This window comes from Myotis lucifugus, unplaced genomic scaffold (genome assembly GCF_000147115.1).
Source record: "Myotis lucifugus unplaced genomic scaffold, Myoluc2.0 scaffold_8, whole genome shotgun sequence".
Lineage (NCBI taxonomy): Eukaryota > Metazoa > Chordata > Mammalia > Chiroptera > Vespertilionidae > Myotis > Myotis lucifugus.
In genome coordinates this window covers 15,350,239-15,374,561 of record NW_005871056.1, presented here as the reverse complement: position 1 = coordinate 15,374,561, position 24,323 = coordinate 15,350,239, and the positions used below count along the sequence as shown (strand labels likewise).

Sequence of the window (24,323 nt, the reverse complement as noted above, 5' to 3'; positions counted from 1 at the left end):
GAATGACGCTGTCCCACTAGCATCTGAACTCGGGTCTGTTGTCTGCAATTTAACCAGCACGTGGAGCTGCTAAAGGAAGAGTCAGCTGCGCGTTCTTTCATGAACTTCGGATGTTTAAAGTTCTTCAACGGTAGGATTGTCCAAGTGTTTCAGAGTCACTAGAGTTGTGACTTTCCCCTTCTTAACTGGGGACAGAGCGGGACTATAGACTTGCTGTTCTTCATCCATTCCCAACCCTGGCTCCTTTTCTGATTCAGACATTTTTTGAAGGAATGTCTTCCAAGTGCTAGGCACCTGTGGGCTAGTGTGCCAATGGATGAGACAGTCACAGGAAGCAGTTGCGGAGGGTTTTGGAGCTACTGAGTGGATGTGCGACAACAGCGTGTCTGATGACACCAAGTTGTTGGTACTCCCTGCGAGGTAATGGGGGTGGGGCACAAAGAAATCAGCGGTAAATCTCGCCCTTCAGGAATCTGCGGTCTAATCATCAATAACCAAAAATCACTATGCTAGAAGGAAAAAAAAAAGTTGCCGGATAAAAGCACAGGTCTAGTTTTTTGTGACTTTCTCCAGAAGGGAAGAAATTACATCTTTCCTGGGCTCAGCCAGCCAGCCGGCCCCGACAACCGGGCTAGGCAGACAGGCTGCCCCACGGCCACACGCTGGCGCTTGAACTTTGAGTCGCCTTTCCCAGCCCCTGAGAAGCCCCGACACAAGCCGCATTGGACGCGGCAGTGTGAGATGGGGAGGACGGAAGGAAAGTCCTCCCGACGAGAGAGCAGCGGAGGCAGGGACAGGAGGCCGATCTGGAGTCAGGCCTCGGAGTGAAGTCTGTGAGGAGGCCTAACACCGGCGGGCGCGGAGACATTTCCTCGGGAGACAGGCGCTGTGGAGACTCCCCACAGGGCTCGGTGGGCTGGCGCTGTGTTCGGGTCCTGGTCCGGGTCCGATTCTCAGTGAAGAGGAGCTCATCGGAGGAGGACCTAGGTAAGCGAAAAGCAGACTAGAGAGGCGCGGTGGAGAAAGGCTCTGAAGATGGCGGGGGATAGGATTTGGTTGTGCGGGCCGGCAAGCCTGACGACATCAGCCAGTGAGGACCGGGGGCCTGAGGGCCCCGGCCGCTGGGGACACGATGGCCCGCCTAATGCGGAGGAAAGGGCCAGCGCCGAGCCCAGCGCGCGCTAACCGCTGAGAGGCCTCGGGAAGGCCCGCCCAGCGCCGCCACGCCCGTTCTCATTGGTGCCTCGTATTTCCCCGCGGATTGGCTACCTCTAAAACGGACTTGCGCCCTACTTCCGGTGAGGCTTCTCAGGAAAGGCCGGAAGAGTGCGCTTGCGCGCGCGTCCCAAACTACGGCCGCTTCGGGGTACAGTGGTGAGCGCGCTGGGGCATGGGGGGCGGGAGGTTTAGGGCAGAAGGTGGGACAGAGTGGAGGGGGCGGGACTTTGGCGGGTGGTAAGGGGCGTGGCCTTCGAGGAGTGGTAGAAGGAAACTGGGCGGACCTTATACAAACATTGAGAGGCGAGGATTTCGTGCAGTTGGACGAGGCCTTCGGTGAGGGAGGCCTTTGGTTCGTGGTCTCTTCGTGGGCGTGGTCTGCTGGTAGAGAGTAGAGCTGGTTCTGAGTGGGCGGAGCCTGATACAGAAATATTAGCCCGCTCCCTTTTGCCTGGTTAGCATGGGGCATCGCACTCTGTCCTCCGTCCCGGCCCTCTGGGCCTCCATCCCCTGTCCACGCTCTGAGCTGCGCCTGGACTTGGTTCTAGCTTCTGGACAATCCTTCCGGTGAGTGACCTTAGCCTGAAGTGCAAAGTTGGGTGTGATGGAAGAAACCTCAATGTATGAAAGAGGAAATTAAGGCAGGGGTGGAGAGCCTGTTACCTTTTTTTTTTTTTTTAATAGCCGGTGATGATTGTAAGGGTGGGAAAATAGTTGGACATAATAAGCCTGTGCAGTGTTGTGAGGATCACATGATATAACTGATGTAAAATAAAGCACTTTTACTTTACAAATGACAAATCAGTTTTATGTATGGAAAGGTTGTAGGATGGGAGGGCCCCAAAGGTTGCAAGAAGGGAAACTGCGTGCTAGGGCCCTGTGCCTGGGGTCTCAGGTGGAAGGAGCAAAACCCTGCGCACTGGAGTGGCGTGCTGGCAGACCAGGTATGGACACTGACCCAGACCGAGGAGCAGCTCTACTGCACTGTGTACCGAGGGGAAAAGGGCCAGGCTGGCAGGCCCACACCAGGAGAGCTAAAGGCCCTGCGCCAGTACTTCCAGCTGGATGTCAGCCTGGCTCAATTGTATCGCCATTGGAGTTCCAAGGACCCCCACTTCCAAAAAGTAGCTCAGAAATTCCAAGGTGAGTACAGAGCCTGGGACAGGGTTTGGGTTGGGGTCATTGTAGTTTGGTTAGGTTACTCAGTTTCACCATCTGTAAAGTGGGGATTATATCTACCTCATAGGATTTTATGAGGATTAAATGAGCTAATACATGTAAAGTGTTTAGAATAGTGCCTGACACCTAGTAATTATTATTACTGTTATGATTGTCCTGCTGATCACCATCATGGAGTGACAAGGATATTGAGCCAAATTCTGGCTGTGTGACCTAGGGCAGGGGACATCATTCATTCTGTAAATATTACAGAGCATCTGCTATGTGACTGGGGATATAGCAGTGAACAAAGTGGACACAAATCCCCACCCTCATAGTGCTTACATTGTGGCTTATTTGTGGAATGGGATGATGACCCAGACCTCGAAAGATGCTATGAGGAATGATGTTGCTTTCTCTAACAACTTTGTCCCTCATTCCCCTGGGAGCCTACATGCCTAGGATCTGAGGGTGAGAGGAGGCCACTCCTGACAACAGGTGCTTCTCTTACCCCCTGCCTTTCCGATCTTCAGGTGTTCGACTCCTACAACAGGATCCCATCGAGTGCCTTTTCTCCTTCATCTGTTCCTCCAACAACAACATTGCTCGCATCACTGGCATGGTGGAGCGGCTCTGCCAAGCCTTCGGACCTCGGCTCATCCAGCTCGATGATGTCACCTACCATGGCTTCCCCAGCCTGCAGGCCCTGGCTGGTGAGTAGGTGGGTGCCTGCCGCAATGCTCACTAACAGCTTTCAGAGTCTGTTCAGTTCTCCCCTGGTCCCATCTCCCATCTCAAAGCTTCTTGCCTTCCCAAAGACTGTCCTCATCCAGAATCACCCTGCCTGGTCCGATCAGCCCCAGACATACCTCACCCTCCCTATCTGTCCCTGAAATGTCAGCACCTCACTACTCTGTTTTTTGCCCCATGGTTTCAATGCCTCATCAGAAAAACATCCATATGCAGTGTGTAATAGGTTGGGGTTAAATGCATATGCTTTTTATTTTATTTTTTTAAGAGAAAGTTTATTTAGAAAGTCACAGAGGTAGAAGTGAGCTGTAAAAGAAATGGGATCAGGAAACAAGTTACAGAGGCAAAAGAAGGACCCTTGGAGCTTAGGAGAAAGAGAGAGGCAAGGAAAATGCACCTTGGCAGAAGTGGGTGAGGAAAGGCACCAGCGTGCTCCATAGAGAGAAACCTCTACACACATGTTCTGGAAAGAGAGTGCCTTAGTCTGAATCCCAACTCTGGCACTTATTTAGCCTCTCCTCTGTTTCCTCATCTGTGGAATGTGATAATAACTTATCAGAGTTGTCACAAGAGTTGAGTAAAAGAATACACATACTGCACCTAGTACATTGTTTGGCCTATGGGAAATACACAGAAAATTCAAAGGTTGGGGTTAAATGCATATGCTTTTTATTTTATTTTTTTAAGAGAAAGTTTATTTAGAAAGTCACAGAGGTAGAAGTGAGCTGTAAAAGAAATGGGATCAGGAAACAAGTTACAGTGAATCCAACAATTTTGTATTCAGGAACACACATTCTTTACAGCAGCCCTGTGAGGCAAGTTTTACAGAGATAAGTATCTCTATTGGCAGAAGTGAGGACCAAGTTAGGGGAAGTGCTTGGGGAATGTATAGTAAGGAGACAGCCTGCCTGGAAAAAAAAAAAGAATGTTTTTGGTGCTTAGAAACCCAGTCTTGTACCTTAGCTTCCAGCTTAGTATTCATAAGAACTCAAGAAATTCATTCACCTCTTCACGCTTCTCTTAACTTGTTTGTAGGATGGGGATAATAGTTCCTATCTAGAAGGGTGAGAGGGAATAAAGCAATCATGAAGCAGGTTTAGAGCACAGGAGTTGGTGTTTCAGATCCAGGTGCAGATCCCATCTCCACCGTGTCCTTTCTTCAAGTTACTTAACCTTTTTTAAGTCATCGTTTTGAAATAGGAAAAACATCTGTGAAATAGGAAAAACAGCCCAGCCAGTGTTGCTCAGTGGTTGGGTGTTGACCTATGAATCAGGAGGTCAGGGTTTGATTCCTGGTCAGGGCACATGCTCAGGTTGTGGGCTCGATCCCCAGTAGGGGTCATGCAGGAGGCAGCCGATCAATGATTCTCTCTTATCATTGATGTTTCTATCTCTCTCTCCCTCTCCCTTCCTCTCTGAATTCAATATTTTTTTAAAAAAATAGGAAAAAATACAGTACTATTATCAGGGTCCTTGAGAAAAATGAGTGTGATAATGTATCCAAAGCACTTTGTCCGTATTTGATAACCAGCACTTGATCATAGAAGCTCTTGCTATTATTATGACTATTATTTTAGATCATGGGTGTGAACAGCCCTTTGGAAAGGTTAAGAAACTCAGTTGGGGAGTTCCTCCAGGGCAGCAAGCCCTTCTGAGTCCCTGCTCCAGTGTCCGACACATAATAGGTGTTCAGAAAACATTTGTACAGGGGTAGAACCCAGACCTTAACCCTGTCCTTTGCACATGCAAGTATCCCAGGGTCTCCCAGAGGGTGGTGAGGTGGGAGAGGGGTGCTTAGGAAAGCATTCCTGTGCGGTGGAGGGCTCACACTAGCCTGAGGACATAAAAGGATTTGAGGATGCCTGACCCTGCTCCTTTCCCCACCCTCCTACAGGGCCAGAGGTGGAGGCTAAGCTCAGGAAGCTGGGCCTTGGGTACCGTGCCCGCTATGTGAATGCCAGTGCCCGAGCCATCCTTGAAGAACAGGGGGGGTTGCCCTGGCTGCAGCAGCTGCGTAAGGCCCCCTACGAAGAGGCCCACAAGGCCCTCTGCACCCTGCCTGGAGTGGGCACCAAGGTGAGGCCTCAAGGTGAGTGGTCTACCCTCAGACCACTCATGTAGAGAGTAACAGAGCAGGAGACAAGGCAGGCCTGAGAGCTGGGTGCAGGCTCAGCTTCTGGAGGCAGAGCAGGAAGGAGAAACGATACAAGCAGATATTTTATTAGAGAAAATGCAAAAAGAGTATAAAGGACATTACCCTCTGAATGCATTTGTAGAAAGGCCATTTGTTCAGGTGGACATATACACTGCTATATATATACACAGTAATTTCCTGAAGGAATCACAGGAAACTTAATAGTGGTTGCCTTTGGGAAGACACATAGGAAGGTATTTCTACTTTTATTCTTCTTATGAATTATTTGTACTTATGAAATTTTTTCTTTAATTTCAACAAGAGGATTGTGAATCCGACATTTATTGTGTTCTTCTGTAAACTTCTCTGCAGTTTTGTTTAAAGAACTTTTTTTTAATGGACTCTGAACTTCACTCTAACATTAAGTCTTGTTCTGCTTCTTCCTAGCCATGTAACTTGAGCCAAGTCACTTTACCTTGCAGAACCTCAGTTATCTGCAAAATGAATATAGTACCAGCTTCTTTCCAGGTTATGAGAACTTTGCCTACATTGATATTCATGCAGTAGCACTCTCATCACATCTGTATTTAAAATTATTAATAGTTGGTATATAATGATTGAGAATATAGAATAATAATAACCTCAGAGTGGAGGAGGAAGTATAGCTGGCTTTGGGGCTAGAAGCAGGATGCTGCCTGAATCCTGCCATTCCTCCTCTTTTTCTGTCAAAGGTGGCTGACTGCATCTGCTTGATGGCCCTAGACAAGCCCCAGGCCGTGCCCGTGGATGTCCACGTGTGGCAGATTGCCCAACGTGACTACAGTTGGCACCCCACAACAACCCAAGGCAAGGGTCCAAGCCCCCAGGCCAACAAGGAACTAGGTAAGGAGAGAGGGAGATGCCAGGGCTGGCAGTAGGCTGAGGTGGTAGAAACTTCTCACCTCTCTCCCTAATACCCCACCACTGTGGATGGGGAGTGGGAAGGGCCAATTTGTTTTGCCTCATTATCTCTGATTTAGGAAACTTTTTCCGGAACTTGTGGGGACCTTATGCTGGCTGGGCCCAAGCAGTGAGTATACCTAGGCTTCCTCTCTTCCAGCCTAGACCCCATAGGACTTCTCCCCAAGCCCTGGCCCAGGGACTCTTCTACGGCCTCTGCCCTAGGTGACCCTAAAGGATTCTCTACCCTCCATCCCCAGTCCTGACTCTAGTGGATTTGTGTTGCCCTGGACCTGCTCCCCAGTAATTCCATTTCTCCCCACACTACCACCAGCCTACCAGCCTAAACCCAGTGTACCCTGTCCCCACATAGACTCTTCCCCCTGCCCCTAGGTGCTGTTCAGTGCTGACCTACGCCAACACCACCAAGAGCCACCAGCAAAGCGCAGAAAGAGATCCACAGGGCCCGAAGTCTAGGTGGGGGCACAGGACAAAGGGATTCTCCCAGTACCTTTTCCCTCCATTCCCCATACTCTCCTCCATCCAGACTCATGTGGGGAAGGGGGCTCCATGCAACTACCTCAGGGGCCAGACACCCTCAAACCAAGCAGTTTGCATAACAGTGTGAGGTGGGGGCGTTATCTGGGGAGACAAAGCTACCTTTGGTTTTATCCTCTTCCCTTTATTACAAGAAGGAACAATAAAATAGAAACATTTGTATGGAAAATGCAGTGGGGGAGTGGTAGGAAAAGGGGTGGGGTGGGGTGGGGTTGGGTGGAACAGGGTAACCCCAGTTCAAGGAGAGAAGGGGAGCAGTCTGCCCCCAATCTCTCACACACAGGGGATCCTGACCCTGGATCCAGAGACCTAGAGTTGGGGGGACAGCCTGGGGGACATTTCCGGGCCCGGCTCCACACAGCAGTCTCGACAGCAGCAGCCAGCCACTGGCCCTACATGGGGAGAGAACATACTTGGCTGTAGAAGCAGACCCTCCACTCCAGCCTGGGTGCCTCTTCATGGACCACCCATACCCTTCCACAGAGTCCTGGTCCTCACCCCCAGCTGCTGGTGTCAGCAGCTCCCCGTGGCTCGCCGTCGGTCCCTGCCCCTCCTGGCTGGTGCCCAGCTGTAGCTTCCTCATGTGCCGCACCACAGCCGTGGCATTGAAGGCTTGCTGTGGGAAGAGGGGGAGAAGGGACTTTTGAGAGAGTGGGAGATCATGGGGCAGGTCTGGCAGTGGGATTCTTGCAGTGGTTCTGTTATTTTCAGGTGTTATTGATTGATCCCCTAAAACCACCTGAAATATCTGCAAGCCTTTATTAAATTATATTCAGCCATATTACGTATTTACACATACATATACACACATATATAAAAAGTATATAAACAGATATGTAACTTTATATTTACATAATAGCAAACACAATATAGCATATTTCAGGCATTGTTCTAAACACTTTACATAGTAATTCATTTAATCTTCACGGAAATCTTTGAGGTGAGCACTACTAGTGTCACCATTGTCAAAGGCGGAAACTGAGGCACAGAGAGGTTAAGTAACTTTCCCAGGTGTGTATATATCGTTATTTAACATATCCCCTGAGATGTCTCCATAAAACCTTCAAATTCACCATGTCCAAAACCAAAGTAATCCCCTAAGACAAGTATCAGGCCAGCCCTGACGTCTCTCACATCAATATCCATTCTACCATCACTTCTTGTCAATCCCACCTCCTAATTGACTCCTGGACCAATCACTGTTCTCTGTTCCTGTTGCCTCTGCTCAGGTCCAGCCCTCACTGTCTCCGGCCTGCCTCTCTGCCACATCCTCCTAAGGGGTCTCCAAGCCTTCACTCTGTGCCTCTCTCTGCATCCTGAGAGCCCTTTCTAAAGGGCAAATTCCTGCTGAAAATCCTTCTAGGGCTCCTCAGCATCGTTAGGATCAAGTCAGTGTTCCACTGTGGCATTCGAGACCCTAAGCAGCCTGGGCCTGCATCTCCAGCCTGGGCCCCACATCCCAGAAGCCCTCACTGCCCCCAAAGCCCTTCCAGTACAGCCACGCTTAGCACTGGCACTTCCTTGAATGTCTGCACTTTCTCTTGTTCTTGGCCCTTTGTACATTGGTTCCCTCTGCCTTAGACATTATTCTACTATGCCTGGCTAATTCCTACTCAGCTGTAGGTCTATAAGGCCATCTCCACCTTTATGCCCTTCCAGGACCCTGTAGGTTGGATTAGATGTCCCCTTAAGAATTATATACTGTTCTCCCTCTAGACTTGGAGGTCAGGGACCCTCACTGGAATAGAGTAGGTGCAGGGAACATTGAATGAATGAAAGGTTCTTTGGTAAGCATCCTGAGCAGTTACTGTGTACCTGACTTGGTGCTAGGTGTTGTGCAAGCTGAGGCATGGTTGCGGGTGGGGAGGAATCCTGGGGAGGCTGGGACCCAGGACTAGGAATGTGGGCTCACCTTCCACTTGCTCTTGGCAAAGTTCTTCTTGATCTGCTCACTCACTGACTGGTGAATATTCTTATCTAGAGCCGTATCTCCTGCAATCCTAGGGTAAGGGGGTGTGGAGGATTATCTGTGAAGGCAGAGGCAGGCCTGGGGCCCCAGGCCCTACCCCAGTTCACAGCTCATGGAAGCTCTCACCATGGGTGCTGCAAGGCCTGCTCACAGGTGAACCTCTTCTCTGGATCCTTCTCCATCAAGTGCCTGATGAAATCTTTGGCTGAACCCCCAAGACAAAAGTAAAGACAGAAAGAGCATGGTAGTGCCTGTGGACACCACCAAAACAGAACCCACCCCCTCAGGTCTGGCCTGGTATCCAAGCAAGATGAGTGGCCAGATTTGTTCATGCACCGTCTCACCCCACCTGTTCTCTTTCTCTAAGCCCTCCACACACCCCAGCATTCCAGCTCTCTCCTTTTTCCCTTAAGAAAAACTTGTTCTTAGAAGATTCTACTCAGTGTATTCACACTGATGTGCAAATGATTGATAATGGTTTCACAGGTTTGCCTCCTACTAGGAGGCACAAAAGAACAGATGAAAACATTTATGTGGTGTTTTAGGCATTAGGATGTCAGTGGAGGGGGGGCGGGGGATATTTTCAAAAATACTATGTTTGAAGACTGAATGAATGAATACCTACAGGTTTCTCAGATCAGGGCCAGGCAGAGGGAAGAGCCTGGGGAGGTTGTCTCAAAGACAGCTCTTAGTCTGGGGCCCATCTGACTTAAGGAAGGCAGTGAGGAGACCCCAAAGCAGATGAGGAAGGCACCAGAGGCAGGGCCCAGGGGAAGAAGGCAAAGCCCCAAATACCAGAGTCAGAGATGTCGTCCCAGTAAGGAGAGTCAAACTCGTACTCGGCCTTCAAAATCTGTTCAAAGAGTTTGGCATCATTCTCGTCATAGAAGGGGGGGTAACCGCAGAGCCTGGGCAGGGAGAAACTCATCCTCATTTTCCATTTTCAGTGTACCCACTGGCTCCTGGATGGAGCTTCGGGGCAGTCCCAGGGGTTAGGCAAGACCCACAGGAAGGAGTTCCCCCTTTTACAAAGGGGGCTGAGGGAGTCTACCCGTCTCTGCCTTGTTCACCCCGTCCAGTTCTACTTTCTATTCCTTAACATGCCACCATCTTTCCTTCCTCGGGGCCTTTACACTTGCTATTCGTGTCTGGCTCACTCACTTCATTCAGGATGCCACTCAAATGTCACCTCAGAGAGGCCTTCCCTGACCTTTTCATCTAAAATGGCATCCATCGCCTCTCCCTACCCTGCTTCATTTTTCTTCATAGCACTTTTTACCACCTGACATTTTATGGATTTAGCTACTTGTTGTTTACTTGTTTATTTACTTGTCTCTCTGCCCTACTAGAGTGTCTGCTCCCTGAGGGCAGGCACTTTGCCTGTTTTGTTCTCTGCTAAACACCCAGTGCTTGGTGCAATGTCTGAAACATAGTATCTATTGAATGAAGTAATATTAGTCATTAATTGGTAGACAAAAATGTGGAGGTCAGGAAGGAAGAAATTGCAGAGGAGAGGAAGAGAGCAAAGTAGGGGAGAAGAGAACTCTGGAGCCATATACCCCCATGGCCAAGACCCCACTCACAGGATATAGGCAATTACTCCAATGGACCAGCAATCCACTGCCTTGCTGTAGGGTTTCTGGGCCAGGACCTCAGGGGCTATGGAGGGAAGAGGACATGGTGGTGACAAATCTCTGCCCTGCAGCTCCTGGTTCCTCCCCTGCCCATGGTCCCAGCCCAGGGCCCTCCGCACCCACGTATCCCGGAGTCCCGCAGGCCGTGGAGAGTACACTGCCAGGGTCCTCCATCTTGGAGAGGCCAAAGTCAGAGATCATGATCTTGGAGTCTTCATCCAGGTTGTAGTACAGCAGATTCTCTGGCTTAGAGGACAGGAGGGAGGGGAAGGGGCAGTCAGAGATGGCCAAGCACCCCCTGCGAAACAATGGGCCCCCCAAAGCCCCTATGGCTTCACAGCTACTATCTTAGTTGGAGGCACAAGAAACTCAAGGAGGTTAAACGTTCTAGAAAGGAAAAGAACCATGAAGATGTGGGAGGGAATTTTCCTGTAAACCTCAGGTATTTACTGTGAAGCCCTAAAGAAATAATATTTGAGCACCTACTGTTTGCCAGATCTTGTGCTAATGCTTGATTTCATTGCATCCTTACCACATCGCTATCAGGCCAGTCTGAATAATCCCACCTTACAGATGAGGAAACGGATGCCTTGAGAGGAAAAGTGCCTTTCCTGAGAACCTACAGTTAGGGAGTAACAGGGCCAGGATTCAAACTAGATCTGGCCTTCTAGACTGGAATGAGATGTACTACCCAATGTGAACCTCATAATCTCTGAGAATTAGGATTTCGGGGGTTTCTAGATTTTTTTCATTGTGTTTTGCTCTCCCATCCAAGTTTTCTACAAAGAGCAAGTGGGAATTTTATTATAAGAAAAAGACACAAGCCATTATTTGGATAAAATGACAGTAGAGTTCACCTTTGTGTCCATTTGAGTGTCTGAACTGGAATGGGAGGAGGCAGTTTAGGGCTTACAAGGTCCATTTTGCAGATGGGAAGCCAAGGTTCAGGAAAGGGGTGAGAGTTACCCAAGGTCTCACAGTGAGTGTGCAGAGTCCCCACTCCTGGGTGCCCCAGCTCATCATACCCTCACACCTCACCTTGAGGTCCCGGTGTACAATGCCCAGGTCGTGCAGATATTTGACAGCATCCAGCACTTGGAATATAAGACGGCTGGCGTCCCGCTCTGTGTAAAAGCCTTTTTCCACAATGCGGTCAAACAGCTCCCCTCCTGACACCCTGCAGCAGGGAACAGGGTAGTCTGGCCAAGAGAGCAGGAGAAGCAGGGAGGCTAGGAAGGGGGCAGCAGAGAGAGGTGTGATGAAGGGTTAGAGTCGAGGCCACTCACAGCTGCATGATGAGATAGAGGTGGCCCCCACTCTCATAGATGTCATCCAGGGCAACAATGTTGGGGTGCTTGATCCTGAATAGAGAAATGAGATGGGTCAGAGCTGAGGACAGCTCAGCCACCTTCCCACCTTCACCTTGAAGGACCACCTCCTGAAATCTGGGTAGGATAAACCGAGGATCTGGATCCCAAAGGGAAAAGCTGATTTACCACAATGGGTTATAATGTATTAGAAGGCAGGAGAGCATAGAGATAAACACTAGACTCTGGCATTGGACAGACTTGGGTCCAAACCTGCCTCTACTACATGCTATTTGGGGACAAGTCTTTTCACCTGACAGTGCTGATCAACACACGATTTAAAAAATTTTTCTGTGTTGGTAAGTCTGTCAGTTTACACGACACCAGGGGCTTTATCTTGCTCACCACTGTACCTCCTGCACCTGGTGCAGATTAAGTGCTCAGGAACATTCACTGAATTGAGTGTAACCTCTCTGAGCTTCAGTTTCTTATCTATATACTAGAGACCCGAAGCACGAAATTCGTGCAAGAGTAGGCCTTCGCAGTCCTGGCTGCCTCAGCCCTCGCAGCCCCGGCTTTGTCTGAAAGGTCATCTGGGTGGTCGTTCCGCTGTTTGGTCGATTTGTATATTACGCTTTTATTATCTATACATATAGAAGCCTAAGCGATCCTTATGACCGAACAACTGGAATGACTGGTCGCTATGATGCACACTGACCACCAGGGGGAAGACGCTTAATGCAGGAGCTGTCCCCTGGTGGTCAGTACACTCCCATAGCCAACCTCCCTTGGCCGGCTAACCTCCCATGGTCCCTCCCCCTTGGCTGGCCAACCTCCTGTGGTCCCTCCCCCTGGTCAGGCCCCAGGCTGGGACGAGGAACTGGGGGTGAGTGGCGGCGCACAGCCAACCTCCCATGGTCCCTCCCCCTGTCCCTCCCCACAGCCAGCAGGCCCTGGTGGTGGTGTGGCGGTGAGGGAAGGAGGAGGGGGGAACTGTGTGGTGGCAGGGCACCAAAGGTGGTGTCGGTGTCCAGCATCCATTCCTTCCGCACCCGGCCTGGCGACTGTCGCCTCCTCTCCCAACCCTGTCTGGCCCCTGATCCTAGGGACCCCACCCGTGCACAAATTTCATGCACCAGGCCTCTAGTTATAGATATAAAAGCCTAAGTGACCATTACGACTGAACAACTGGTCGTTATGATGCGCACTGACCACCAGGGGGCAGATGCTTAACTGGATGAGAAGGCCCTGATTGGCCCCGATCGCAGGCCAGGCCAAGGGACCCCACCTGTGCATGAATTCGTGCACTGGGGTCTCTAGTCTATAATATGAAGCCAATGATAGTACTTCCTTCAAAGACTTAGGGTGAGGATCACGAGATAATGCAGGTAATGTAAATAAGATGCTTGGCATAGTGCCTGGCACATAGTAAATGCTTTAAAAATATACCAGTGATGGTGATTGAGCTTGATGGAAGACTTGCTGTGTGACCTTCGACAAGTTCTTTGCCTTCTCTGGGCCTGTTCCCTCACCCCTACCACCAATAGTAGAAATGATCATTTTGTCCCTGCACAGGGTGGTTGGAAAGCTCAGGGAAGAAACTGGAAGTGAAGATTCTTTTAAGTTTTCTAGTGAGGCAGCAAGTTTCATATCAGCATGAGCAATTCATAGACCAGGTGTTGTTGACTTAGTCAGAAGGTCAGCACACAGGCATATTTGACCTTGTTGAATAATGGCTTTTTATGTTGGAGAACTTGGGGTAGGTCTAGCGATAACACCAGTTGAGATACGTGGGTTCAAGCCCTGCATAGAGTTGACCTTTAGACCTGATTGAACAGATTAAACCTCTGTAAATAAGCAAGGACATCTCAATCTCATCCATCATGTTAGCTATTGTGCCAGGCACTTGAAATAAAGGACCACTTATGCTGTCCACAACCTTGACAAGTGGAGATCATTACCCCATTTTATAAATGAGTAATTTGCCCAAAGCAGGAGTTAGATGGAGATGGAAAGGGTCAATCTGGGCAGGGACAGGCTATGGCTCACGCACTTGTGCAGCACAGCAATCTCATTTTCCATGCTGCCCTCCTTGCCCTCCAGAGCCTTCTTGGTGATGCATTTGATGGCCACCAGCTTCTGAGTCCTTTTGTCTTCTGCCAGTATTACCTCTGAGAAGGCCCCACTGCAGGGAAAGGTATTCATGAGACAGGAACCTGGAACCCCAGTTTCCCTCCAGTCTTTCCTCCATTTTCTATGGGTTTTGTGACCACCTCTGGACCAAGGAGGTGGGATGAGACTCCCCATCACTCATCTGTCCTCTAGTGCCAATCCGAGTAGTCTGTGCCCTGGCCACGGTAATTGGGTCATGTGATGCAAGCCAGGTTATTGGCACTTTGAGAATGTGGTACTCTTTCCTGCTAAGCTGGTAGAATATAAGCCTGGGAATAATGGTAGTCATCTTCTCACCACTCGGGGAGAACCTGCTTGAGAATGAAGCCAGCACAAAGGAAATCAGAGCTGAGAAATAGTCCAAGACAATTTCCTGATAACATAATGTGAGCCCCTTGATCCAGCCATGCCTGGGCTTTTTTATTATGTGCATGATTGACTCCTTTTTCTGCTAAAGCCAATGTGAGTCATGGCTAATTTAACACCCTTTAGAACCTTAAAATACCATTACCTGGAAACTGTTTATAAATGCAGAAATTCTGCTCCCACCCCAGACCTACTAAATCAGAATCTGCATTTTAATAAGATGCTTAGTGATTTGTATGTTCACTGAAGTTTGAGAAGCAATACTTTACAACAGGCTCCTAGAAAGAAACAAACTCAGTTGCACTGGAGTTCACTGATTAGGAGGGTTTACTAGAGTATTTTTTCTACAACGTTTTGGATAATAGGTCATAAGTCAAATAAAAGCATCTCCCATGGTGAAATCTCAATCATCAGGTAACTAGTGACTGTGATAGTCTCATTGGTGGTTTCCAGCCCTGTTCCTCTCCAACTAACTCTCCATACTGTGGTCAGAGTGACCATCTTGAATTGCAAATCTGTCAAAAAGTCTTAAATGTCTTCCTGTGGCCTGTGGGATAAAGTCCAGCCTCCATAGTTTGGCTTTCAAAGCCATGTATGACCTGTTCCCTTCTCTTCTCCAGCTTTTTCCACTCTTTCCCAGTCTCTGATGATAAGCTCCACCGGACTCTACTCCTTTCCACACAAAACATGCCTCCGAGCCTTTGCTTGCTATTCCTTCTGCTTGGAATGTCTTTCTCTTTCTCGGACAAGTACACTCCTACCTATCTTTCAATACCCAGCTCTAATGCCCTCTTCTCCAGAAAGTATTTCCCCAGGCAGAAGCCACTGCTCTCTCTGGGCTCTACAGAGTCCTCATTCTCTTCTTTAATTGGAGCCCAGCATGCACCCTGTTGGCATTTCCCATGTGTCTGTCTCCCTCACATGTTTGAGAACAACTTGAGGGCAGAGACCAGGTTTGAGTTATTTCTGGACTCCCAGCACGGAGAACAGAGCCATGCCCAGCTGTAGTTGCCAGACATAGGCCAGAACTCCCAGCCCTTGGCAGCAAGTTGAATAAACTGGCTCCTTCATTCTCCCCTACTTCCTTCTCTCCATGGGAACCCAGAGCTATGGGAAGAGAAGCTCCTGTTCTATCCACTGCCGGCCAGAAATGAAAAGCCAGTATCAGCCATGGCAAGGCTGCCATAGGGCTGGGCTGTAGGAAACAGGAAGTAGTGATCAACTGACCAGAGGAAGCACCACCCTGGACTCAGCCTTCCCAGCCAACCAGGCCAAAAGTGAAGACCTTCCCAACCCCACCTCTCAGCTCAGGGACAGCCCCCATTCTCTCCTGCCCTGAGACTCACGTTCCCAGAACATCACGGAAGTCGTAAATGTCCCTAATGTTCTCCGCCTGCTTCCAGTTGGGGCCTTCCACTGCCCCCGGCATGGCCCACTGCCCCCCGGCCACAGCCAGGGCTCCTAGAAAGGGGAATGGAGGGAAAAGACTCAATAAGGCCAGGCTTCTATGTACTGGGAGCCCCATTCTGTCCTTCAGGCTGCATCTATTCATTCTTTGATTCATTTATATGACAAAATCATTTAACAAACATTCATTCATTCACCAGTCATTTATTCATTTAGAAAACCCTTATGCCTAGACGAAAATCCTTCATGGTGGTAGCAAAATTCTTTATTCAACAAAGTCATTCACTCATTCATTCATTTATTCAGCTCACCTCCCAGTTCCTCCCTCTCCAAATCCAAACACCCCACGAGACCCCGGCCTCCCAAAGGACAGCAGAGGCCTCAGAACAGCTTGTAGCGGCACAAAACCCGGGAGGAACCCCCTGTCCCCAGAACCAGCAATGTCCCAGCCCCACCCTTGGAATTGCTGGGGTGTCTCCTCTCCCTCCTCCTTCTCCCCACTCAGCCTCTCGGAAATCAGGCTTCCGGCAGCCAGGGCTTTCAGCAATATCTCAGCCACAGTTTTAAATAGCTCCTTCTGCATAGTTACCATGGCAACAGCAGCCACAGCTGGAACTCGCCAGGATTCCTATTTCCCCCTTCCCACCTGACTCCCTATCTGGGTCTTAGCAGCTCGAGAAATGGTCTCACCCAGCCTGTCCCCTCCTGACTTCACCTGACCCTGATCCAGCCTATACCTTATTCTGCTGAGACCCTGTCTGCAGGAGAGGATGGGAGTTATTTCTCCATTTATCAGATGGTGAATGTGGAGACAGAGGTCCACTTTCCCAAATGAACCCCTGCTGGGGCCCAACTAAGTTTGCTGAGGGCAAAGGCCTTAGAGGGGTCCTTCCTGGATAGGAAGGCCTGACCTCAGCTGGTCCTTCCAATATGCAGCCAGACTGGGCCCATTCAGCCAACATAACCTCTCAGTCCTATCCCAGGCCCACAAAGGAAGAAGCTGAAACAGTCTAGCATGCTGTAACCTCAGGGAAGGCACTTTCCTTCTCTTTGCCGGAGAATGTGGGGAAGGTGCCCTGACTACAGTCTCTGGTATGAGATCCCACTCCTTTGATGGGACCTCCTTCCCAGGAGGGCCTGGCCAGCCACATCTTCAGAAAATGAGACTTGATGGTAAGCTCTAGAGCAGTGGTTCTCAACCTTCCTAATGCCGCGACCCTTTAATACAGTTCCTCATGTTGTGGTGACCCCCAACCATAAAATTATTTTCGTTGCTACTTCATAACTGTAATTTTGCTACTGTTATGAATCGTAATGTAAATATATGATATGCAGGATGTATTTTCATTGTTACAAATTGAACATAATTAAAGCATAGTGATTAATCACAAAAACAATATGTAATTATATATGTGTTTTCCGATGGTCTTAAACGACCCCTGTGAAAGGGTTGTTCGACCCCCAAAGGGGTCGTGACCCACAGGTTGAGAGCTGCTGCTCTAGAGGCAGAGTTTTATTATTTATTTATTTATTTATTTATTAGAGGCAAAGTTTTAAAACATACCTGGAGGCTAGCACATACAACCCTCACCATTTCAAACATGTCCTTGTACCCAGACACACCACAGCAAGCCCCACCCACATCTCTAAACCCAAACACCTGCCCACAGATCCAGCACACTCCATACCCAGATACCGACACCTGATAATATATGCACACCCAGACATCAGCACATATATCCAAACACATGATCCCCCAGACATCCTCACGCCTAAACATCCCTCCCACAGATCCCTCTCACACCTTGACACACATCTGTATGTACCCAGACCAGATGATACCCAAGAAAACAACACACTCACCCATCACCTGTATACCCGACATCCCAGATTCACTCATATCCTTCACTCTCCAGTTCCAATACACTCTAAGCTCCAATACTAGAAACCGAACCCCAACAACTTACACACTTACCTTCAAACGTCCTCAGCACACAATCATATACCCCACCCTCCACTTTTACTACCTTTTGAGATACCAGCATGCACAACACCTGGACACATATCTGCAACAGAAACACTGATTACCAGACATTCCCACCCATAAGGACACACACCAACACACTGCAACTCTGCATCTGATCCACATGCCTGTGCTAAGACATTAGCACACCCCAACACAGCCCCTCACATCTCTACCTCCAAATACCCAGTCCCTTACAAATTCAAGCCTAGCTCCTTGATCACACACTCACACACACACACACACTCACACACACACACACTCCGCCCCACCTTCCTCTATTATCCATTCAGTTCCCCACCGGCCCTCCTGGTACCTGCTGGTCCTAGGGCAAAGGTAGTGGGGAAAAGGCCCACCCAGCCCTGCCCATCGAGAGTCCAGCCAGCCTCGACACCCCCTCTCCTCCTTGGGGGAGGGCATCCAGCGGCTGCAGGGTTCGGCCGCCCCTCCTAGGCGCCCAGGGTTGAAGGCGGGACGCCCCCGCTGCCCTCCCCTCCAGTACCTGCAGATGCCCCGCCTCGGGGCTGGCTGCGAGGCCCAAGGTGGCTGGCGCTGAGCTCCCGCCAAGGTCCGCAGTCGCTGAGCGCCTGGCCCGCCCGCCGGTTCTCTCGCTGGGACTCGGCTTGGGCTCAGCTGGCTCCCTCCGCCCGCCTGCGGCTCTGATGTCAGTGGAGGAGGAGCCTGCGGCGGAGGGACAGGGGACTAAGAAGCGAGACTCAGCTCCGGGGCTGGGGAAGGGGCACGGGGAGGGGGGAGCCGAGGGGATCCCTAATACAAGGCAGATCCTCTGCTGGACTCTGCCCGCCCTTCGTCTCCGGTAGGACCCCCATTTCACAGAGGGGTCAACGGAGGCCCAAAGAGATGAAGGGTTCAAAATCAGCAGGTGGTCAGAGGCGAAGCCGAATTCAAACCCAGATCTAATGCCAGAGGCTGGCCAGTTTCACCCTGTCGCCTCATAGAGTTTCAGACCAGTCTGGGAGCTCCCTTAGGACTCAGTGGCTCCGTTTTCTCTCCCCTCTCTACCAACCCGCCCCTCCACTGGTGCCCAGAAGGGAATTAGGCCCCTCACAAAGGCTCAGGAGACTGACTGAGGGTGCGGGGGTGGGGCAATAGGGAAAGATTAGGCAATGAAGAGAATCGAGACAGTGTTGGGTGGAACCCCAATTTATAAATGGAAAAAACAAAGCACGAGGTCCCTCAGTGAGGCAGAGCTGATGCCCCAATTCCCTACACCTGGGTGTGGTGCCCAGAGGGACTGGGGCTAGGGAGGAAAGGGGGAGGAGAGGGAGTTAAATCGGGATCCAGAAGGAGGCTAGCCAAAGAGAACCAAAGTGCCACGTGACTGGGCAGGCGCCAGGGGCTGATGGTTGGAGGGGAGGGGGGCACGAAACCGCTCCTGGGCGGCAGGCAGGCGGCCAAGGGACCTGACCGAGGTCCTCTTGCGCAAGGCCTTCCTTGGGAAGAAATTTGGTGCGGAGGGAGGAAGGGGGAGCAACTCACAGGAAGCGGGGGTAGAGCTGGACTGTGACCAGCCAGGGAAGGCACATTGCTTTGGATCCCCACTCACCTTAATCACGTGCCAGTGCCTCTCCCCGTTCCTGAATTCCTGCATTGTCCAGCTGGAGATGGGGAGAAAATGCTTACCCCAACTCAGTTTCAACTGGCTTTCCTTCTTTATTCTCAGGACTGTGTCAGAGGGTGGTCAATCTATTATGCCCAATGTACAGAGAAAGATGGCTAAGATTTCTAAAAAGGCTTTAGAGATTGACTAATCTGAGTCTCACTTTACCTCTCTGAGCCTCAGTTTCTTCATCTGGAATATGGGAATATTGATTACTGTTCAATTTTCCTGAGAATTCTAAGATAATGGATGTGAAGTGCCTGTAGGGTTTCAAAATATGAGAGCTATATTTAACTGTAAACTGAAGCTCAGAGAAGGGACCTGCTTTGTCCAGGGTCAAGAGGCTAAGGGGCAATTTCCCTCCCTCAAATCTCAGTATCTCCGACTGTCTAGTCCAGTGGTCGGCAAACTGCAGCCCCTTGAGTGTGACTCTTCCACAAAATACCACGTGCGGGCGCGCACATACAGTGCAATTGAAACTTCGTGGCCACACTCAAGGGGCCAAAGAGCCGCATGTGGCTCGCGAGCCGCAGTTTCCCGACCACTGGTCTAGTCCATGCCCAGGACTGAGCTCCTCATCTCCCCTCCCTATGCCCACCCCAAATACACACTGAGCTAAGGTTGTCTCACCACAAATTCCTGTTTTCTCTTTAACATTCCCAAGGTGATAAGGTGGCCTCTAACCTTCTGAGGACTTGTATACTTATTATGCTCTATTATACATTTTGTCTACTTTTAAGCATATCTGAGGGCACTTATGCTTTCCTTTTTCTAGCAAAGACATTCTGTCTTTTTAAAAAAAGATTTAAAAATTGACTTTAGAGAGAGAGCTAACAATGTGAGAGAGAAACATTGATTGGCTACCTCCCATACACACCCCAACTGGGATCAAACCCACAACCTGAGTATGTGCTCTGACTGGGAATTGAACCCACTGCCTTTTGGTGTACAGTACGATGCTTCAACCAACTGAGCCACACCAGCCAGGGCAGTCTTTTTTTCTTTTAAAAAAATATTTATACTATACAAGTAATATATGATCATTCAAGAAAATTACATAAACTACTAAAAACATACACAAGACTATTTTTGCTACTGATCAGATTCCTTCACTTGCCAAGTAACAATCCCAACCTAAGCCAGTTTCATCAAAGAGGACCCTATGGCTCACAATAGCTGACAAGATGGAAGGAAAAACACCAGGCTTTAAGGTCTTAGAGTCTGGAACTGGAGACATGGTAGTCATAGAATTTGCTTTCTCTCATCTCTCCTTGTCTCAGTGTCTCTTTGCACAGTTTTCCTTTCTTCTGCAGAGTGATCTCTACCTGGCAGGAAACATGGTGTGGGGCAGCCCCAGCTTTCTAACTGAACCCAGCAGAAGGAGAGCTGTATACTCAGGGGAGGACTCTGATGGGTTCTGCTGGAGTGACATGCCTACCTCTTGGCCCCAAAAACTTGCCAGTGAGTGAGATACTATATTGGGCAAATGTATTATCATGGCAGCCACACCAGAGTCACAAGGAATGAAGAGGGGTATCTTGCCCAAAGGAAATAGGGGTGCTGGGCAGGTGTGAATAACAAATTCATCCCAGCTCTGTTCACATCAATCAGAAATAACCAGTGTTAATATTTTGTGGTACATATTATTTCGTACTTTTGGGGATGCAAATACACATACACATTACTTCCTACAGACCCCACCCTCAGAACGAGCATATTTCAAGATACTAAAACAAAAAGTGACTCAAGGCAAGTCAAATTTATGAAAGGAAAAAGGAAATAATCCTCTTCTCTCCTTTGTTGTTAAAAAGATGACAAAGAATTTATCTCCCTTAATTCTTGAACCTGACAGAAAATAAGCCATTGGAGGAGTGAAAATGGAAGAAATCACAGGGGAAAGATGGACAGGTTTATAAAACATTAAAATATTCTTTTGCCCGGTTGGCGTGGTTCAGTGGTTGAGCGTTGACCTATGAACCAAGAGGTCACAGTTTGAATCCCAGTCAGGGCACATGCCCTGGTTGCAGAGTGTGTAGGAGGCACCCGATTAATGATTCATTCTCTCTCTCTCTCCCTCCCTCCCTCCCTTCATCTCTGAAATCAATACAAATGTATGTATATATTTTTAAAAGATAAAACATTTTTTAAATTTCTGTTGCTGGAAACAAACCAAAAAACCCATACCCTACTCCCAAATCATAGCCAACAGTAAAAGGCAAATTTCAGACTGGGAAATGTTTTATAGACAATGGGTATGTTTCTCTCTCATCGATGTTTCTAGCTCTCTATCCCTCTTCCTTCCTCTCTGTGAAAAAATCAATAAAATATATTTAAAAAACAAAACAAAACTGGTAACACTAAAAAAAAAAAACCACAAAAAACTGGTAACACTAAAGCCTGGTTTTATTGTGAGCAATGGATACTTCTACATTTCTAGTGGGAAAATGAGTTGTTAAAAATATTTTATAAAGCAAATTTAATGGGGGGGGGTTGGGGGGAGCTGGTTGGGGAGGGTGGAGAAATTGAGAAAAAACTTATGGACACGGACAACAGTGTGGTGATTGCAGAGGGGGAGGAAGAAGGTGGAAGAGGGTATCCGGGGATAAATGATGATGGATGGAGACTTGACTTGGCGGGGGTGGGGTGAACACACAATATAGTGTACAGATGGTGTGTTGTAGAATTGTGCATCTGAAACCTGTGTAATTGTGTTAACCAGTATCACCTCAATAAATTAAATAAAAAGGAACAAAAAAGCAATTTGGCAATATACATTAAAGGCTTAAATAATGTCCAGGCCTTTTTGAGCCAGGAATTCCTCTTCTGGGAATCAATTTCAAGAAAATAATTCTGAATTAGAACAAAGCTATCTGCGTCAAGATGTTTAAAGAAATATTTTTGGGGTGTGTACCAATTTGGTGTTCAATTATTTAAATTATATTTAAACAACAACAAAGAAATGGAATGGATTTGAATGTCATCTCACATCTTTTTTCTCCTTCTATTGAAACAGTGATGGCGCATTAAAAGACATGTGAAGTCAAACAGACCTGGTTTCAAACTCCACTTCCACCCCATACCTGCTGTGGGATCTTGGGTAAATCATTTCACTGTTCTGAGCCTGTTTCTTCACATGGCAAAATCATACTGATAAACATATCTACTTTGTAGCACTATTTTGAAAATTAAACAACTTGGAAAGTGCCTTTCACCTAGTAGGCTAGTTCCTTTGCTGTCACTTGTGTTCCCAGGACATTCCTGGTGCATAGTAGATGCTCAGTAAGAAATGGGTCAGAGGAATTCTCTTCTCCTTTTCTATACATCAGCTATCCCAGGATAACTGCTTGTAATATTATTTCTTCTCCCATTTTTGAAGCCCCCCATGTTGTAGTCAAGCTCCAAATTTGGAGTTTTCCTTCTGCCTTCAAGGTGTCCACTCCTACTTCTTACCCTGTCAGGAGCAGCCCATCTTGAGAGACTCAGAGATCCTTCCAATATTTACCAGATCTCCCTGATCTCTCTTGGCTAATACAGGCATATTTTAGAGCAATGATTCTTGTGTTTTTCTCTGATTCTCAACCCATAGTACAGTGGAACCTTGTTTCTCAAACTTAATTCATTCCGGAAGGCTGTTCGAAAACCGAATTGTTTTTTCCCATTAGAAATAATGTAAATTGGGATCTCCTCCCCCTCTCCTCCCCCTAAAAAAAAAAGAAATAATGTAAATTGGATTAATCCATTCCAGACCCCCAAATGATTCCCTGTTTTAAACTTTCTTATATACAGTACATGTATATTGTACTGTCTAATCTATAAACACTTTAAAAACAAAAAGGACATGAAATGTAAATGAAAATTTAACAAAAAGGAAAGGAAATGTACAGTAAAAAATGAAAATTTAACAATAATTATAAGCAGCAACAAAAGCAGAAAAACATGAAAATGTTCATAGCACAATATCCTGAGATTTTAACAGTAGTAAGCTGACTCATATTTGGGCATTCTCTCATTTGTTTGTCACCTGAGAGAAATGTGATTGATCATGCAGGTATCAGCATGAAAAGGTTTTCAGGCTGAAAAGCGAATTGTTCAGAAATGAGGTTCCACTGTACCTTTAATTTTGTATGTGGTAGTGCTGGCAGGCCCAGAGAGGGACAGTAAGAATAGGGCTTCTAGAGTCTAAGACTTGGCTTACAAAACTGGTTCACCACCAGTTATCTGATCTGTCCCTTCCCCTTCCTGTATCCTAGTTTCCTCATCTGTAAAATAAGGGTAATAGTATTACCTGTTCTTACATAGGGTTGTTGAGAGGACCAAATGAGAGAATTCACAGAAAGGGCTTAGAACCATCCTAGCTTGGTCCCTTGCAGAATCATTCTCCCAGAGTTGTGTTTTAACAACATGCTCTGAGTTTTCACCAAAGGTTGTGAGAAGAAGTCACACATGAAACTCAATTTCTATTTGCTGTCAAATTTATGGAGAATATTATCAATATATGACTTCAGTTGAGAAATTTCTCCAGCACAAGAAATTATTGGAATTTTTGCCAGGAAAACTGGGAGATGCCCTTTCCTTTGATATCAAACATTCTGAGGCTGATTTATCCTATTTCCATTTTGGCTTGGTTTCCAGGAAGCTTAGAGCTAAACCTGATGTTTAGTAATCCCAATGGGCTTAACTTCATATTGGTATTTTATGAAATTTATTGTACACATTCTTAATTTTAAGCTTTCTCAACTTCCTTTGAGAGAGGGAGAGAGAGTGGAAGAAAAGAAGAAAAAAGAAAGGGAAAGAAAAAAGGAAGGGAAGGAAGTAGGTATAGTTTGAAAAGTGTGCTTGGCATTGCCACATGCTCACTGTATCAGATAGAATATAGGTTTGGTTTCCCTAACAGACACCCAAAATAACTGTGGCTTAAATAAAATGAAAGTGGATAACAATCAGGCCATAAGCAGTTCCAGGCTGGGATGATGACTACAAGATAAGAGGGATCCTGGCTTCTTATCTTTCTTAAAAATATATTTTTATTGATTTTGGAGAGGAAGGGAGTGAGAGAGAAAGAACATC

The 24,323-nt window shown here is 47.9% G+C and overlaps 2 protein-coding genes across 11 annotated transcripts; one reads left to right on the top strand and one right to left on the bottom strand.

Annotated features, from left to right (window-relative positions):
- Positions 1-29: 29 nt before the first annotated feature.
- Positions 30-22,462, top strand: OGG1 (8-oxoguanine DNA glycosylase). 9 transcript variants are annotated; one of them, XM_014451359.2, is made up of 7 exons: positions 30-1,374; positions 1,678-1,785; positions 2,114-2,361; positions 2,910-3,089; positions 5,021-5,202; positions 5,992-6,142; positions 6,280-6,711. In XM_014451359.2, the coding sequence occupies exons 2-7, from the start codon at positions 1,679-1,681 to the stop codon at positions 6,426-6,428; spliced, it is 1,017 nt and encodes a 338-aa protein (XP_014306845.1). In that variant the 5' UTR covers positions 30-1,374; position 1,678; the 3' UTR covers positions 6,429-6,711. The 9 variants fall into 9 exon arrangements, with proteins under 9 accessions (XP_014306845.1, XP_006083931.1, XP_023605451.1 ...); XM_006083870.3 differs by lacking the exon at positions 30-1,374 and having other exon boundaries at positions 1,445-1,785; positions 6,280-6,329; positions 6,593-6,926; XM_006083869.3 differs by lacking the exon at positions 30-1,374 and having other exon boundaries at positions 1,443-1,785.
- On the bottom strand, positions 6,863-18,282 carry CAMK1 (calcium/calmodulin dependent protein kinase I). 2 transcript variants are annotated; one of them, XM_006083873.2, is made up of 12 exons: positions 18,138-18,282; positions 15,552-15,666; positions 13,721-13,852; positions 11,647-11,721; positions 11,399-11,537; positions 10,480-10,606; positions 10,310-10,385; positions 9,522-9,634; positions 8,853-8,931; positions 8,670-8,757; positions 7,256-7,373; positions 6,863-7,149 (listed from the first exon to the last, which is right to left on the bottom strand). In XM_006083873.2, exons 2-12 carry the CDS (start codon positions 15,632-15,634, stop codon positions 7,067-7,069), a joined length of 1,113 nt encoding a protein of 370 aa, XP_006083935.1. In that variant the 5' UTR covers positions 15,635-15,666; positions 18,138-18,282; the 3' UTR covers positions 6,863-7,066. The 2 variants fall into 2 exon arrangements, with proteins under 2 accessions (XP_006083935.1, XP_014306843.1); XM_014451357.1 differs by lacking the exon at positions 18,138-18,282 and adding an exon at positions 17,640-17,678 and having other exon boundaries at positions 6,866-7,149.
- Positions 22,463-24,323: the final 1,861 nt, after the last annotated feature.

Coding starts and splice junctions, on each gene's coding strand:
- OGG1 (XM_014451359.2), top strand. CDS start 1,679: ATGGGGCATCGCACTCTGTCCTCCGTCCCGGCCCTCTGGGCCTCCATC. Junction 3,090..5,020: donor CAGCCTGCAGGCCCTGGCTG/GTGAGTAGGTGG, acceptor ACCCTCCTACAG/GGCCAGAGGTGGAGGCTAAG. Junction 5,203..5,991: donor TGCCTGGAGTGGGCACCAAG/GTGAGGCCTCAA, acceptor TTTCTGTCAAAG/GTGGCTGACTGCATCTGCTT.
- CAMK1 (XM_014451357.1), bottom strand. CDS start 17,676: ATGTGTCCAGGTGTTGTGCATGCTGGTATCTCAAAAG. Junction 8,932..9,521: donor GGACGACATCTCTGACTCTG/GTATTTGGGGCT, acceptor TTGGGGGTTCAG/CCAAAGATTTCATCAGGCAC. Junction 8,758..8,852: donor CAGGCCTTGCAGCACCCATG/GTGAGAGCTTCC, acceptor CCCTTACCCTAG/GATTGCAGGAGATACGGCTC.